The 15,821-nt window shown below is 33.3% G+C and overlaps 1 protein-coding gene across 1 annotated transcript in view; it reads left to right on the plus strand.

The window, feature by feature from the left end:
- The window catches only part of LRRIQ1 (leucine rich repeats and IQ motif containing 1), a 92,671-nt gene that overhangs the window by 59,032 nt on the left and 17,818 nt on the right, over positions 1-15,821 (plus strand). Inside the window, exon 21 of the mRNA XM_072399016.1 lies at positions 1,318-1,419. Within this exon, the coding sequence (XP_072255117.1) occupies positions 1,318-1,419 (102 nt within the window). The remainder of the gene's footprint in view (positions 1-1,317; positions 1,420-15,821) is intronic.

A 15,821-nucleotide genomic window follows, 5' to 3' on the forward strand; every position in this document is an offset into this window, starting at 1 on the left:
TAGAAAACCCGTTATGAAGGATAAATCTTTTTATGTGATTGATATTTCCATAGTTTCTATTAGTATTGTTACTATCTTACAGTCTTCATGACATGGAAAGAAAATATACATGACTTACTTACTATCTTATATCCTCATAAAAATATTATTGCACAAGTGTTAAAGGATTTGGGTAGCTTATTACCTTATCTTCGGCTATTTTGACAATTAAAAAGTTTCACTTCCTTCAGAATGTAGTCTTTCATTACATTTTCTGCATGCAAGTTCAAGCAAAGCATGTGTTCTTCGTATATTTTTTACTTTCCTTAAAACACCTCTTCAATTAAAGTGTTTTCTCTCACATAGTAGAAATAAAGTAAAGACACAGGTAAAAATCATTTTGACATTTTCTTAGTAATTTCCAAACAGAATTATAGTTAAGTTAATTTTTAACAAACTTTGTTGATAGCCATGGGGGTGGGCATTAGTTATATGAAACAATAGTGTTCTTTAGGAAAGGGAAAAAACATAATGATAGTACCAAGTACAAATTACTAATAATTTTGAAATACTTATTGTGGCTGAAGTGATGTTCAAATTTCAGTGGTTTCCAAATGGAGCCTTTCAAACAAAAAAAAAGCATTTCTCAAACAAATAAGAAACATCATAGCACAGGCATTCTTTGAAGTTGGAACTGTATTAAAAAATTGGTTCAAGGTTTTAAAAGCATGACTGTCTAAATTTTCAGAATTTTTCATATAGTTGATTCTTGATTAGAGGAGTTCAGTTACATAATCCTATAGAATCTGCTTTTTTAACTTCAGGTTTTATGCATTGGTGCATTGGTGTAAGCATTATAAGGTTTGAAAAACTTAAGTCTGTTACTTGAATTACGCATGTCTATACATACTGAGTATGCTAAAACATATATGTTTATATATACCTATATTGCTTGAGACATTTATATGCATTGCATTTTCAATAAATTATGCAAAGGTAAATAAACCAAATATTTATTTTTGTTCAGATTGTGATTTTATATTTTAAATACTTTTTAATGGTAATGTAGTTGTAAATATAAAATATTAGAATCAGTAAATATATTATTTTGCTTGTTTGAATATTGCTTGTAAATGACATATGTAGTATTTTTTGCTATCTTGTCTGCTGTCAAAAGTTATTTAAAAAAAAAAAAAGAATTTTTTTAGGCGTTTTTTTTTTTTGTTTTCTTGCAAGGACATTTTTCTTGGTATCCAAGGCCCAGCAAGAGTAACCTGACCTTTATAACAGTAAAACATATCATGCCCTTTTAATTTTAACATGTATTTTTTCATCTAGACCCAGCTGTGCGCTTGGCGTTGTTCAAAAACAATGAAAATAAATATCCTCCTGTAAAACCACCAAAGAAGACACAGATAACTAAGACAGAATATTTTCGAAGTAAGTACCCAAAAATATTGTGTTTTCAGTTACATTTTTTTTAGTATGCAATATTGTTATCTGTATAACTATAGATTTTTAGTATTTATTTGCTGTGTAGAGCTATTATTAACCTTTGTTTTTAGGCTTCCAAAATGTGCTTGTAGTTTTGGAGTTCTGTTTGACAGATTTTATTTGTTACAGTATATATTTGAATACTTGAATATAATATTTTTTTCTGTGCATCTCTTTGCTATATTGAATAACATAATATACTAAACTGTATTTATTGGTATTTTATGGATTTGTGTAAAAGGATCATGAACTTGTTTCTCATTTGTAACCCTAACACTGGACTTTTTCATCAGTAAGTTACTCAGATAAATGTGGCTTACTAACCTTTAGAATAAATGTTTCTCTATATTAGGTTTGCATGTGTAGTTACAGCTGGAAATGCCAAATACATCACCACTTAATAACAGAGATATCAAATGCACTTGCTAGTGACAAACCAATTATAATGTAAAGGCTGTTGTATCCAAACTGGTTTCCAGTTTTTGTATATTTTAAATATTTTAACTAAAATCTTTTTTTGCACAGAAGTCCATCAGACCAATGTGCAATTAAGGTTTCATATTGGCTTATTATCCTGTGCTTAATGCAATTAAAACAACTCATATTAGATTTAATAGTAGTTTCACATGTTATATAAAACGTTTTGTATATTTATTGATGGTGAAAAATGTTTATTTCAGATTCTTACTTGATACGTCAATATATTTGCCAGATTTGTGGTTAACAAAGTTGGATTTGATGCAATTATCAATAATATTAAAATATTATTACTAATAAACAGGATTTATAAAGGGCCAACATATTACGCAGCACTGCACATTATATAGGGGTTGCTGTTTATTTTATTTATTCTTTTGGTGAATTATATGTGATAATTTGGAAAAAACATTTTTCCTTAATACAATAATTCAGCTATATGAATTTGTACAGTGTTTTCCTTCCTTCCATGCTTGCATAAAATTCAAGTCAGGTTAATAATAATTGCATACACTGTTGTTTAAACATGTTCTAGGATAATGTTTGTTATCATTACTTTTTTAATTTTAAGGTTACCAAACAAAAGGACAAATATGGGAACTGTGTTTAGTGCTTAGTGCTCATATCGCAATCTCAGTGATATCTCTGTATGTTTGCATTATGACATATTTGACATATGAATGTGGCTTAGATCATTTCCAGTGTGTCTGTTGTATAATTCTTAAGTTCATTAAATCTTGAATTGCTTTTGTACTACATAAATATAAAAATCTTAAGTAGAGTTATAAGATGAGAGCTCATCTAATTGACATGTAAAGTATAGAGCTATATCATTTACACCTAACAGAAATAAGGCTCCAAAGGACCAAAACAATAACATCTATTAATTAAATACAGATGGCTAGTGGTAGAAAGCCTGTGGTAAAAATGGCATAATTCTGTTACTCTTCAAATGTCGAGGTTAGGAAAGCAAGACAGAAGAAAAATCCTCACAAAGGGGAGAAATCAAAGTGAATAGAGACAGTCAGACCAGAACAACAGGAAAAGTGAAATCCTATATCAAAGGCTAATAGCATTTATGTGTTATCTCAGATAGTTTCTGGAAAATGAAGAAATAATACTAGCCATGGATATCAGATAGTATTTGGGGAAAATAAATGATTTGAAAGATCAAAAAAAATGATTTTTAAAACAAAAAGAGCTTTGCAGCATTTGTACACTTAGCTTGCCTGAACATGCATACTTATAGCTACAGAGGAAAAATAATGGGCAGCGCAGGATATCTCGAGAACTGGCTTGTTTCATGGAAGATCATAATGACTTACTCAGGGATTAAATAGCTGGTTGTGTCTTTTAATGCGCACAAACTGTTGTCCGTTTGAGTCTAAATCATCTCACATCTAAATTTACAATAAATCTGTTGTACAAGTGAAACTGATTTTCTCAAGGTTATCCATTTTAGATTGTTTTGTGCATCTAACAATTATTCAATTTTTTATCACAGTATTTAAAATGCAGTTCATGGTATACAAAGTATTACCAAACACTAGACTTAATTTAGGTATAAGGGCCATTTCAGACCTGTGGTTCACTACAGCTTTTTAGCACAGGCTTCACTGCGGTCCTGACCTTTCCCATTCTAGTAAGCAGGAATGGTGGGGAACCATTGTGTGCTTGTCTGCAGTGCAACAAGTCTGTTTTGGCTGAGTGGTTCCTTTTGAAGGAACTGCAACTGAGTGCAATTGTGTTACCTGCAGTGCAATTTGCCACTCCTGTATGCACAGTAGCAGTGTGCTATGCACCTGAAAGCGCCCAGCCACGTGGTCTCCCACCAGTAATTTCCCTCCCAGACAGTAATTTCCACCTGTACTTACTGCACTCACTGGCAATTCCAATATATCAAATATGACAGCAGGGTTGCTATGTAAATAGATCAGCTGTAGAAGCTACTCTTATCAAAACAGGATGGCCTGGCTCTGTGTGTTCAGATTCAATAGAAGGATGACAAATATCCTAATCCCTATTTAATGTACAGTGCTGCATATTATGTTGGCGCTATATAAATCCTGTTTATTATTATTATTATTAATAATAAGTATAATAATATTAATCATCAATACACCAATACCTTTGTATCCATTGTTTTATTCCTTAGCAAATGAATAAAACACTTAAAACAACCCTAACACTTAAAAAAAAATCCTGTTAAAGCCCTGAAAAGTCCCTAGTTTATTTCTATCAGCCTTTTTTAACTGCTAATTTTTGTAAACATTATTATTCCAAATTTTAAGTTTATATTTGTTTTATTTGTATTATTATTATTGAACCATATGGTAACAGTCCTAATAAACAATAAAAGAAACAAATGTACATAAAAAGTTTCATATTTGATTATATTTGTAAAGTGCAACTGAAAAAAGGCACCTTTGTTTTATTTGTAAAAAAAAAAAAAAAACGTTGCATTGCTGTCTACTATAATGTTAATATAATTTAATATTATGTTATGATATTAATATATGATGTTAAAATAAAGCACGGCAGAGACAAGGCGGAGACATTAGCTGTATATTCTAAAAATATATATAGGGAGTCTCCCAAACAGCCATACAGACTGGGGCAAAAACTAAATCATAACCAAAACTAAAAAATGTCACCAATAGATACAATATAATAACCCTAACATTTCATTTACATTTTTAGTTTTTTTTTTAGTAGATAATATGTTCGCTGTATTCTAGCTATTTGTTGTGTAACGTTTTCTCCAGCTTTAACCAAAACTATACTTTGCTTTTATTTTTATTTTATTTTTTGTATTGGAAGGGTTTTAATCATTGTCTGGGACCCCATTATTTACCTCAATTCTTGGGTTAGTGACAGCTGTGACTGGAGATCTTGCCAGAAGGACATATACAGTAAAAAAATGCTGTATTTTTTACATTTTTACTGTTACTGCTTGCTTGTTGTACTTGCCCAGTGAGCGCAGAGACCTGGACAGCAATAAAGCCCTGACAAAACTTCCACTCTTTTTGCACTGTATTCAGAACTTTATGGAGAAGGTTTATGCTGAAGAAACACATTAAGTACACTTTTCCGACAAATTTGTTAGTATAAGGACCATATCATCAGTCATTCTGTCACTGTTGACAAATCTCACCAGCAAAAGAATTATTAAAGTGGTTTACCCCTTTCTTACTAAATTAGAATTAGTAGTGTTCCAGAAAAATTTTACAATTTATGAATTGATATGCCTATACAGGAATGTTTAAATCCACAGTTATGTAAAAAGTCCACAGTTATCTAAAGCTGACATTAAATTGTATACATACAAATATTTTGTATATCTACAATTTCTGTACAATGATATAAATGGAACATTTCCCATAGGGGGCCATAGATTCTCCAAGAACCTGTAAAAGCAAGTTATTTTACCCTTGTCTTACAATATCAAATTTGCCATAAAAGCAAGTTTCTCTGAGCTAGAATTGAACTGAGGAAGGAAATATGTCATTTCTGGCACCTCATTTGTTGGTTTTATTCATCTGTCTAAGCCTTCACATTTGTGGTAAGTACCAGTAATTCTTAGATTCAACAAGAGGAATCATATATAAACATGTCTGAATTAGGGTTTCTATAACAACTTTATATCTATACCTTTGCTATGTGTAAGTCAAGGAGCAATTAATAAATTGTTGTAACACACAAATGATGCACCCCCCCCCCCCTTTACCCAATCAAGGTTATTTTTAGCAGTAGCAGCAATAGTGAGAATCGGAAATAATATCAATAAAATCCCTCTGGCACATACCTACACTAATTACCAAAGGGACCACTTATATATTAACCAAATAGAGTATGTATTTGGGACAGATTGGTTGCTCTTGGAAAATGTAAAGAAGGTAGCAATACCAATCACTATCTCTGTACTGTATTTGTTCATCAATGTACTTGGTAAGTTTCCCTACAGCAGATTTCTTGGGACTTGTACTTCTACATATACAGTAATATTTATTGTACAGTTGTAAACAAATTATATTTAAATACTACAGGGTAAACATGCCCAAAATACAAAGTCCTCATTTACAACATTTAAATCCATTGATATGTTCCCAAAATATTTTTTTTAACTGATACAGAACATATCACACAAGAATGTGAACCAAAAAGAGTGTTTGTGACCATGAGCAGAATGAGAATTTAGTTACAAATGGCTTATTTTGGTTGGTATTGGTTGGTATACTCTTTACCTTTGCTCTTAGACTCTTTGGCACTGATTTAATAGAGATGTCCAAGGCTGGAGAAAATACAGTTTCAACAGTGAAGCTGGGTGATCCAGCAAACCTGGGATGGATCTCGTCCAGGATTCAAAGCATTTGCTAGCAAATAGCAAATAACATTGAAGAAATCTATTCTAGGTTTGCTAGATCACGCAGCTACACTGATGAAAGTGTATCATCTCCAGCCTTGTAGAGCTTTAATAAATCAGGCCCTTTGCATCATCTTGGTAGTTAAGTTGTGTGAACTTGTTGTTATTCACATGGTATTAGCCTGAGAAACAGGGCAGTGACTCTCCTTTATCAGTTGGCTTATAAAGTGTGCTCATAAGCTAAGTGTCTGAAAAGCTGTCTGTTCAACTAACTCAAATTGCTTTTGGATGTTATATTTTAAATATATATTTCCAGAATAAAAATCCTATATAGATAGTAAAAAACACTAACTATAATACTGCTACAGGAATAAATCTTTTTATTTTATTTAGGACATCTGTCAATGGGATATTTTGTATACATTGGTAAAAATCAAATTTAAAAAATGACATCCTGCCTGGTGTATGCCCCTAAGGGGAACACTAATAACTCCCATAATAAATGATTTGATGCCAAGATTTTGTTATATTTTGCCCCATGTGATTTTGGCTCTTGTAGTCAGTGTTTTATTAGCTTTAATTAGTCTAAACATGTGCAAAGGGAGTAACCTATGGCAATCTTATAATACCCACCATTCATTTTTCTTACAAGGCGTTCTCCTTTCTGACGTTTTGCCCTTCACACAGATGCAAAAAAGCAGAATATATAAAAAAATAAAATACAATCACTGCAATTCTCTATACATTTACTTTGTTCTGTTAAGAAGTGGGTAAGAGATAATTGCTACCTACAATCCTTGACCACTTTTTAAAGGAGCTCATTCTATACTGTTGGCCTGGGACCTCAAGAAGGGTGTTACAGTGACCTTTAGGTGGTTTACCCATCAGAATATTCCATTTTGTTAAGGTTTCAATACAAAGAGTCCCATATCAATGGCAAAATGCTCTTGGGTAACTAATATTAATAAAGATAGCACTGCAAGTTGGACTTATGTTGCAGGCACAGCACAGACCTATGTACAAACCAAGATATATTCTGGCAGAAATACAAATTTTCGGGACATTCATTGAAAACTGTGGCACCTAATTGATTTATAGAAGTGCCCAAAATGTAACCCCCTAATAACAATAATGAAACTTCACAGTGGAACAAGTAAGCATGCACATGCTTTGTTCATTGCTGGACTTACCGATTAGAGAATATACAGTCTCCAAAAAGAATTAAGTGTTTAATCTCAGAGCTTCCTTCTGTAAACAGCAAGTCAGTGAATACTCACACATGCATTTTAGGACATATGTCTCCATAATCAACATATTTGTAAAATGCAGAAAATAAGTTTGCTGCTCTATTCCCTGTACACAGACAAACATGTAATTGCAGAGAGTGCAGACAATGGAGTTCAGTAATAGTGACAGTCAAATGAATAAACCACAATCTTCTGGTGTTTACATTTATATACGTGGTATTGAAAATTAACTTCACATGTAAGGTCAACAAAGCTTTGATGCCTTGTTGAGGTGGTTGTAGCAGAACATTATGCCTTTTAACCTTTCGTTTTAAATACCCCTGGTAAAGAAACTCAAGTGTTGTACGCTTATTTTTTGGCCTTTTAGTCATTTAAATGCTTTATGATCACTACTGTATAGAAATCAGATTTTGTATGGGTATAATTTGTTTGCTGATCATTTTCAGATCTCCTTGTAATTTGTTGTCCATGTTTACTTATCAAGCATTTATGTGCCAAAATGGACACAATTGTAAATGGTTGTTTGTTTAGGGATTAATTTCTTTTTCCAGATATGAATAAATATATATTACATAAGCTATATTCTTTCCACTCTACATATTGTAAAAAGATTTCCCAAGTTTGCATACACTGCCACTGGGACCCATTCTGGCAGTGGTAAAAGAAAAATCTGCTATTGAATTTCTCATTGGACATGACATTTTTACACCAGCTGAAATCTTTGAAGCCTTGTGAATGCATTGATATTAATGAATGTTTCCAGATCATAAAGCATACGCATTTAGTTAAAAATAGAATCAGCTGTACTTATTTATCTTTTCTTTTTTTTTTGATCAATCAACTTTTAATTAAAGCAGTTCAGCTCTGAGTCTATATGTAGCGAGTAAACCTAAACATATACATTTCCAAAAACATGTTAGATCTTTATCTTAAGATGTGATGAAACAGAGGAAGCTTAAATCTGAGAATCAGAGGGCTGTGTAGCTTTGTTTCTTATTATCTAGTGTGAGCTCACACAACAATAGAGGCTTGCACATTGAAATATTTTCTCATTTTAAGAAATAAATGGCTCTATACCAGCCCCTTAACATGTAAAACGAGTAGGTTAGTTATGTCCAATACATCCAAAAAAGAGCCAGGATAAAATAAACATGAGGAGTTGGATATCTTGGAAAAAATCTGTCATGGGTTTGGGTTAATCATCTCCAGAAGAATTTCAACTTGATGCCTGAAATGTTAGACTTCTTGGAGAAAGTAGTTAGGCCTGAGGCAGTGTTGATCTGAAGGAGTTCTCTCCATGGGTCAGATCTGCTCTGCTGGCAGAGTGCAAACCCAGTTCACTAGAGCGACCAGAAGAAAAATAATGTGGTTCAATGTGCACTGACATCGCTTTATTAGACACTTTTTTTTTCCATTTTAGCAAGCAACATAAAATAAAGCATAGTATTTTCAATCCCAGTTTCAACCAAGTCACAGCTCATGATCTTGCTGTGCTGGTCATACACAAATAAGCTTTAAAATTTAAAGCAAAACTCACCAAAAACGGATAAAAACTGAATAGCCCACATAAAAGTAACAACATCAGATTTTGCTGAAAAAACAACCTTCAATCCAAAAATTTCTCTTGCAGGATTTTTTTCCCAGTGCTTTACTATCCTTAGTCTGATGGCACTAACTAACCCCAGGTTATTCTGTACATGTCTCGAACTTTGACTTCAAAAGGAAAAACGGCTCATATCATGGTCACTCTGCTTTCTCTTCCTATCTGCATGTTTCTTGTCAATACATAAAATGATTGGCTTTCCATTCTTTTTTCTTTCACACACTATAATGCCAACAAAAAGCTGATCAAAATGAAATACTTGTAAGTTTGAATTTAAAAATTACATTTGGAATAGAATTACTCCATAGTGCCACTTTTTTTTTCAAGTCATGCAGGTGGTTATTACAGAAAGGGACATACAATGGATGCCCCTTCTGCAATAACTTCTCTTACCTGCCTGATCCTTGGCCAGCTGGCATAATTTGTTGAGCAGCGCCACAGTTACATCATTCCAGCATTGACTGCGTGATCATCTTCGTTAAATAAAGAAGAAGGGAGATGGCAGTGCAGTGGAACAGGCATAGGTAAGTACTATTGACATTAGCTCCACTATATTGATGCAATAATGATTACAGGGGTGGATTTATCTGTGTCTGTTATATTAGCCCAGAAGACAGGTTTATGGAATAAGGGTTTGTGTTTGTTGATTTAAATGAATGACTCTTGTTGTCTGGCGTCTCTGCTGATCTAATGACTCCAATAGTTCTGGGTACTGAACAAATATATAGAGTAGGCATTCTGACTCTGAACCTTTGTCTGGCGTTTTCTGGGTCAAAGATACAGGGAAAGCTAGACACAGCCAGGTAACTATCATTTTCAAAGAAGGTCAGCAGCTCCCTATATGTTTCGCTCAATACAGTTTTATTTAAAGCCATGACAATCACTAACATAATGGGCAAAGGTTGCAAACCCAATGCAACCTTAGTCACCTTGAAAGCTGCTTGAAATGGTTGCTGAAATAATTCATGACTGTTGTTATTTATTTATTTCCTCCATTAAAGTTAACCTTTGCATTTTTACAGAAGCCTAATTAAATGCTTTCAGTAGATTCCAAAACATTGTGATACTTGGGAAGCTTTATGAAATGGCCAACATTAGTAGCAGTTATTATTGTATTTACTTGTATTGCAATAACATATGCAAAAATAGCCCAGCATGTTCGAAGTTTTCAAAGTCACATTTAATATATAGCTTGCAAAAAAGTAACTTACTTTCAGTGAAGCTATTTGTCACTGTAGGTGTTCATCGACTGTTCAGATGGCAGTTTCATTTTTTTTAGTTTTAATAAACAAGTAAATAGCAAAATAAACTTGGTTAAGGTAAAACATTTACCTGTATGGGTGGATAAGTTTACTAGGTTAATGGCAGGATTTATTTGATTTCTGTTAAGTTTCTTTTGAACATACTCCCACTTAGATAGGGTTAGGAACACTTGCATTCTTTTTCATCTGACCATTGCATGACCTGATAACTATTTCCTGTGCCCAAGCAAGGTTATGACCTGGACTAGAGAGAGCAAGATTCAGATAATTTTAGAATCTGTTTAAACCTAAATGATTTTCTCCTACTGGGGGAGGACAAAGTCTGAATGAATTCCGCATTGAAGCAAACATTTCCACACTTGGGTTTAATCGGAGCAGTTAAAAATAAACACAAAGTCTACAGCCATGTGCTCAGGTTCAGGGGGTTCAAGTTGTTTTTAAATAAAATAACATGAAATGGAAGGGCACTTTTTCTGCACCATTAAAAACAGGTTTGAAGATGTGTTTAATTCACCCTGTATCACCTCTTCCTGCTTACACATCATTATTAGGTAGAGATCCTTTCAGGAAGAGGAAATGTAATTTTATAAGAATTGATTCAGATAAATTGTGTTGTTTTCTTTTTTAGATGCCAGAGAGGGATATAGATAATACTATATCAAACTTCCTCTAACATAACAGCATATATAAATATATTATCTAATAATTACAATGCCCATAATTTGTAATTGATTCGTAGTTGACAAATAAAATAGGAGAAGCAATTATTAAATGAAATACTAACTATAAACATTGGATGGCATCTCATTCACAACAGAAGTGAAGAAAGTAATAATTTTACCACTTGAATCTGAAAAAATAGCTACAGAGCGAATTTTTGTGTGACGTAGACAAAAAACTAAACAAATACAATTTATTAAATATAAACATAACAAACTTGAAAAAATACAAAAAATACAAATATAAAAAACTATAAATTCCATACTACTTTGCGCCTGCCACTTTTTACACCTATGTGAACCAGGCCCTTTTCGGATAAGAATATACCCACTAAAGGAGTTAGTTTGAAGAAAATGGGTTTTCTAGTATATTTGCTGACCAGGGACTGATGGATTAAACTAGTAACTAGACCATTGTTTTATCATATCACAGATCTATATATTAGTATACATATAACATAAGAGAACAATAAATAAGACAAACAAGTAAAAATGTAACCCTCTTTAATCTAAAGAAATCCATAGAAATGTATTTTAAAGAAAGACAAAAAGCTTAGATAAATACAAATCGTTTATTAATTTTCAAACAAGCAAAAAAAAAATTAAAAAAAAACAAATTCCCTACTACTTTGCAGCTACAATTTTTTACACTATGGACCAGCCCCTTTATGGGTATGAATGTACCCTCAAGAAGTTGGTGTGTAGTTCATAGGCACACTGGCAGATGACAATATATCTGCTGACCTTGGGGCATATGTATTGGAAATTGGTAACTGGAACATTCTTTTATCATATAATGTACCAGTAATGATTCATACCGTTGTCCAGGGGCAATGTGTATAGAAAATTATACTACAAATCTTTATGCCGAAAACCCAGTCTTGACCTATAGGCTTATATTAGGCTCCTTTTGTTTTGCTGATTATGGGAATACTGAATTTGCCTAAAACAAACGTGTGACAATTTGAAGGGAAAAGTCACAGTATTTACACTGTGGGCTGTGTATATATCACCATTTCCAATAGTTGTGGGGAGCAATAGAAATATCAAACAGCCATGCAGTGTAGAAAAAAAAGACTATAGCATTTCTGAATTTATGTTCTGGAAAACAGCTCTTTGGCATATTTAAATACAATACAAAACTAGTGGTCCTGCATTGTTTGAAGAGCACCAGGTACATTTATGATCAGCCTGGTGTTGGGCTTTAAACTAACAGGAGCTGCAGAGGAGCAAGAGGGTTGCATGCAGCCCATAAAAAAACCAAACTGATATGTCTTTTTTTAGAATTATGTTTTTACTGGAGTACACAGATACTAAGAGGAGGATTACATTTTTATGTACCGGCAGTTTTGGATAGAATAAGGTAGGATTAGAGCACTTGTCTGATTTTTTTACTGCGAACCAGGACTTTTTTAGAGATATACCCCCATGTTCTGTGGTGACAGATTTACCCATAAACTATATTTATTTTGCCAGTATTTGCACAAGTCACTTTTATATATGAACTATTCAACTTTTTATCATCGCATTAGAAAATGATCAAACTTTCCAACTATGTATTTCTCTTCTGGCCACCTCAATATTGTCTTTCCCACAGCTTCGAGATGTGAAACCAAACTTTCAATTACACTGAAGTGTCACTAAAGTCTGCATATCACAATGGACATGGGAATAGGAAAGAAATGAAAATGAGGGTTGTAGCTAATCATTTCTGAAAAAGAAAGTTGAAGTTTGCATATCACTTTTTACTATGTTGAGACTTCATACTTATACTATACTTCTACTATAGACAGTAGCAAAATGTTTATTCCCTTCACTTCATTTTCCTTCTCAGCATCATGAACTCATCTTTCCTTTCACCCCCATTGCTCTGTTTACCCACTGAGAGTAAAGTGAAATCTCTAACACTTCCACGTATGTGTGGGAATATGACTCTTCTTTTCCATGTGATAGTGCTTATGTCATGTGATTGGAGCAGTGTTAGCACATTGGGGAAGGGAAGTCCATTTTTCCTGTGTTAGCTCAGAAACAGAGAAATTAATAAGGCTCTGGAACTTAACATTTAAGCCTCGAATTCCAAAAAGTGGTGTTCATCAGGGGTCCCCCACAGATATAGAAACCAACACCAAACTACATTGTGAAATAATGTTTTGTCCAACATCTAAAATGGAACCAGCTCTTTCCAGTGGCCAAAAAACTCCCTCCTCATCAGGGATCAAAAGTAATAAATGGACTTTAAAGCTAGTACAGGCAGGGTATTTCTAAAAGATTTCTGAATAAAATGCTCAGGTATAGAGGCACACTAATATACAACCCCTATTTCTAAAAAAGTTGAGACCCTTTTTAGAAGTCCAATAGTAACAAAAATTTGTCATCTGTTAATTCATCTAAAATCAAATAGGACATAAGAGCAAAGATTAATATTAATTATTTTATCTGGCGGAAAAAAAACCCACCAGAATGCCAGATGGTCAAACCGGTGTTCAGACTTAGCATTTGATAGAAATATGTAAACCTACTTTACTGAGGGGGTTTCTCTTCTTAAATTTGGATTTGGCAGGAACGCAAAAAAATGTCAAAGCAAAACCTCCTTTATTTTGATTTCTACTAGTGCAAAGGTTTTCTTGAAAAAAAGACAATTTCTGGAAATATTATTAATATTGTTAATTATTTTTTATATAGCACCAACATATTACACAGTGCTGTACAGTCTATAGTCATGTCAGTAACTGTCTGTCAAAGGGGCTCTCAATCTAATGTCCCTACCTTAGCCATATGTCATTAAGACAGCGTAAGGTCAATTTTGGGGGGAAGCCTATTCATCTAACTTCGTGGGGGTTTTTTTGGAATTTGGGAGAAAACGGAGTAAACCCACGCAAATGCAAGGAGAACATGCAAACTCCATGCAGATTGTGCCCTGGGAGCCTGTGCTGCAAAGGCCAGAGTGTTAACCTCTGAGCCACCGTGAATACACTATAGTACAAAGTAAAAAATTTCTGCATTTATTATAGTGAATTTATGTAAAAACATGACCTCTTCAAATAGTAGTTGTCTGAAGCAAAAAAAATAAATAAAATGAGTATGAGGATATTGGTATAAATACATATATGTCATCTGCTTATGAACCTATAGGATCCTTCTGACTTCTGTTTGCCCCAACTTTTTCTGCTTTTAAAATTTCTATTGCTAGAGGGAATAAAGTGGAATTTAGCACCCCACTGACTTCTGCATTCACTTCTTTGGAAAAGTCACTTCTTCGTTTGTTACTTTAGAATGGAAAAATCTGCCCTGAAGGTTAGGGCAGCTTTTGCCCTGATTGTTAGCTCATGTTAGTGATGCCTTGGAATAAGAGACAAAAAAGGTAATTTCCATTTATAGTCTATGAATGCTTTAAAAGGTCTACTTCTTCCTATGTCTCAATTTTACTCGAGTTTATTATTTTTATCCTTATTTTATATATTCATATATATTATAATATATTGGGAACTAAAGTTATTGTGAAAAAATAACATAAGAGCTCAAGCATTTTCTGTCTATGCATTGATTGTGTTGCCTAGATAATGATGCTGATTGATAGATATATATATAATTATATATATAAATATATATATATATGTATTTATATATATAAAATCATTGTATTTTACAACATAACATTTGAAGCATTGTGAGAAAAATATTTTGCAAGGAAATAGCCTGATTTAATTTAACCTGCCAGTGACCCAGTCTTGTTTGTTCAGATGACATTTCTAAAAGTGTGTACTGAACTCTGTGTTTTAATACAATTATGTGCCATAAGACTTGACCTTTCTGTCTGTCCAGGAGATCCCTGAATTGGCCCATTCTGTGATATTGTGACATTTGCTTCTGTTGCCTCGATTGTGACCTCAGATTACATGATACCCTTGAGAGCTCTAGATAACAGGCATGACTCCTGCTTCTTAGCCTAATTTTTTACTCTACCTCCAAAGGCATTGGGAGTAGATTGTTCAATTAAAATAAAGTAGAATGAAGGAAATGCCCAATCAGATCAAACCAAGACATGTTGCTAGTTGACTTTTATTTTGGGACAATGTTCTTTCAGTGAAAAGTGTCAACTGTTTTTTTTTTACTACATTTTTTATATTGTCTTGCTGGTCTTTGGATAATATATTAAAGTTAATGCATATTACTGACGGTGATCATCCATGTCTCTCAAGAACTGAAGTGATAAATAAAACAGCAAGGGGAAGAGAATACATTGGGTTTGAGTGGTAAGCATTCCTATTTACTATTTTCATAACTGACAAGAAATCTAACATTCATGTTTGGCCTTTTGCCTTGTACACATCAGCCAATTTTTTGCTTGACTGACCATTTTGAACAATTTTCTGATTGGCAAGTCCCAAATCTTGGTACTCACATGTACAGTATTCCCTACTTCCGATCAGTCTTGACGTTTGGAAAGTTTTTTGAATACATCTGGGTTTGATCAGTCGTTCATATACTCAACATGTGTACTTCTGATCAGTATTTGCCAACCTGTTTACTCACTCTATGCCTGTTTAAAGACCAAGATTCACAATGAATTCACTTTAGATTTCACCTCAGATCCAATCTTTTTATTGGATGGGAAATTGGATTGGAAGTGAAAACCAGCCTGGGTTTTTTAGGCCTTGTGGCACAGTATATAAGTTT

This window comes from Pyxicephalus adspersus, chromosome 2 (genome assembly GCF_032062135.1).
Source record: "Pyxicephalus adspersus chromosome 2, UCB_Pads_2.0, whole genome shotgun sequence".
NCBI lineage: Eukaryota > Metazoa > Chordata > Amphibia > Anura > Pyxicephalidae > Pyxicephalus > Pyxicephalus adspersus.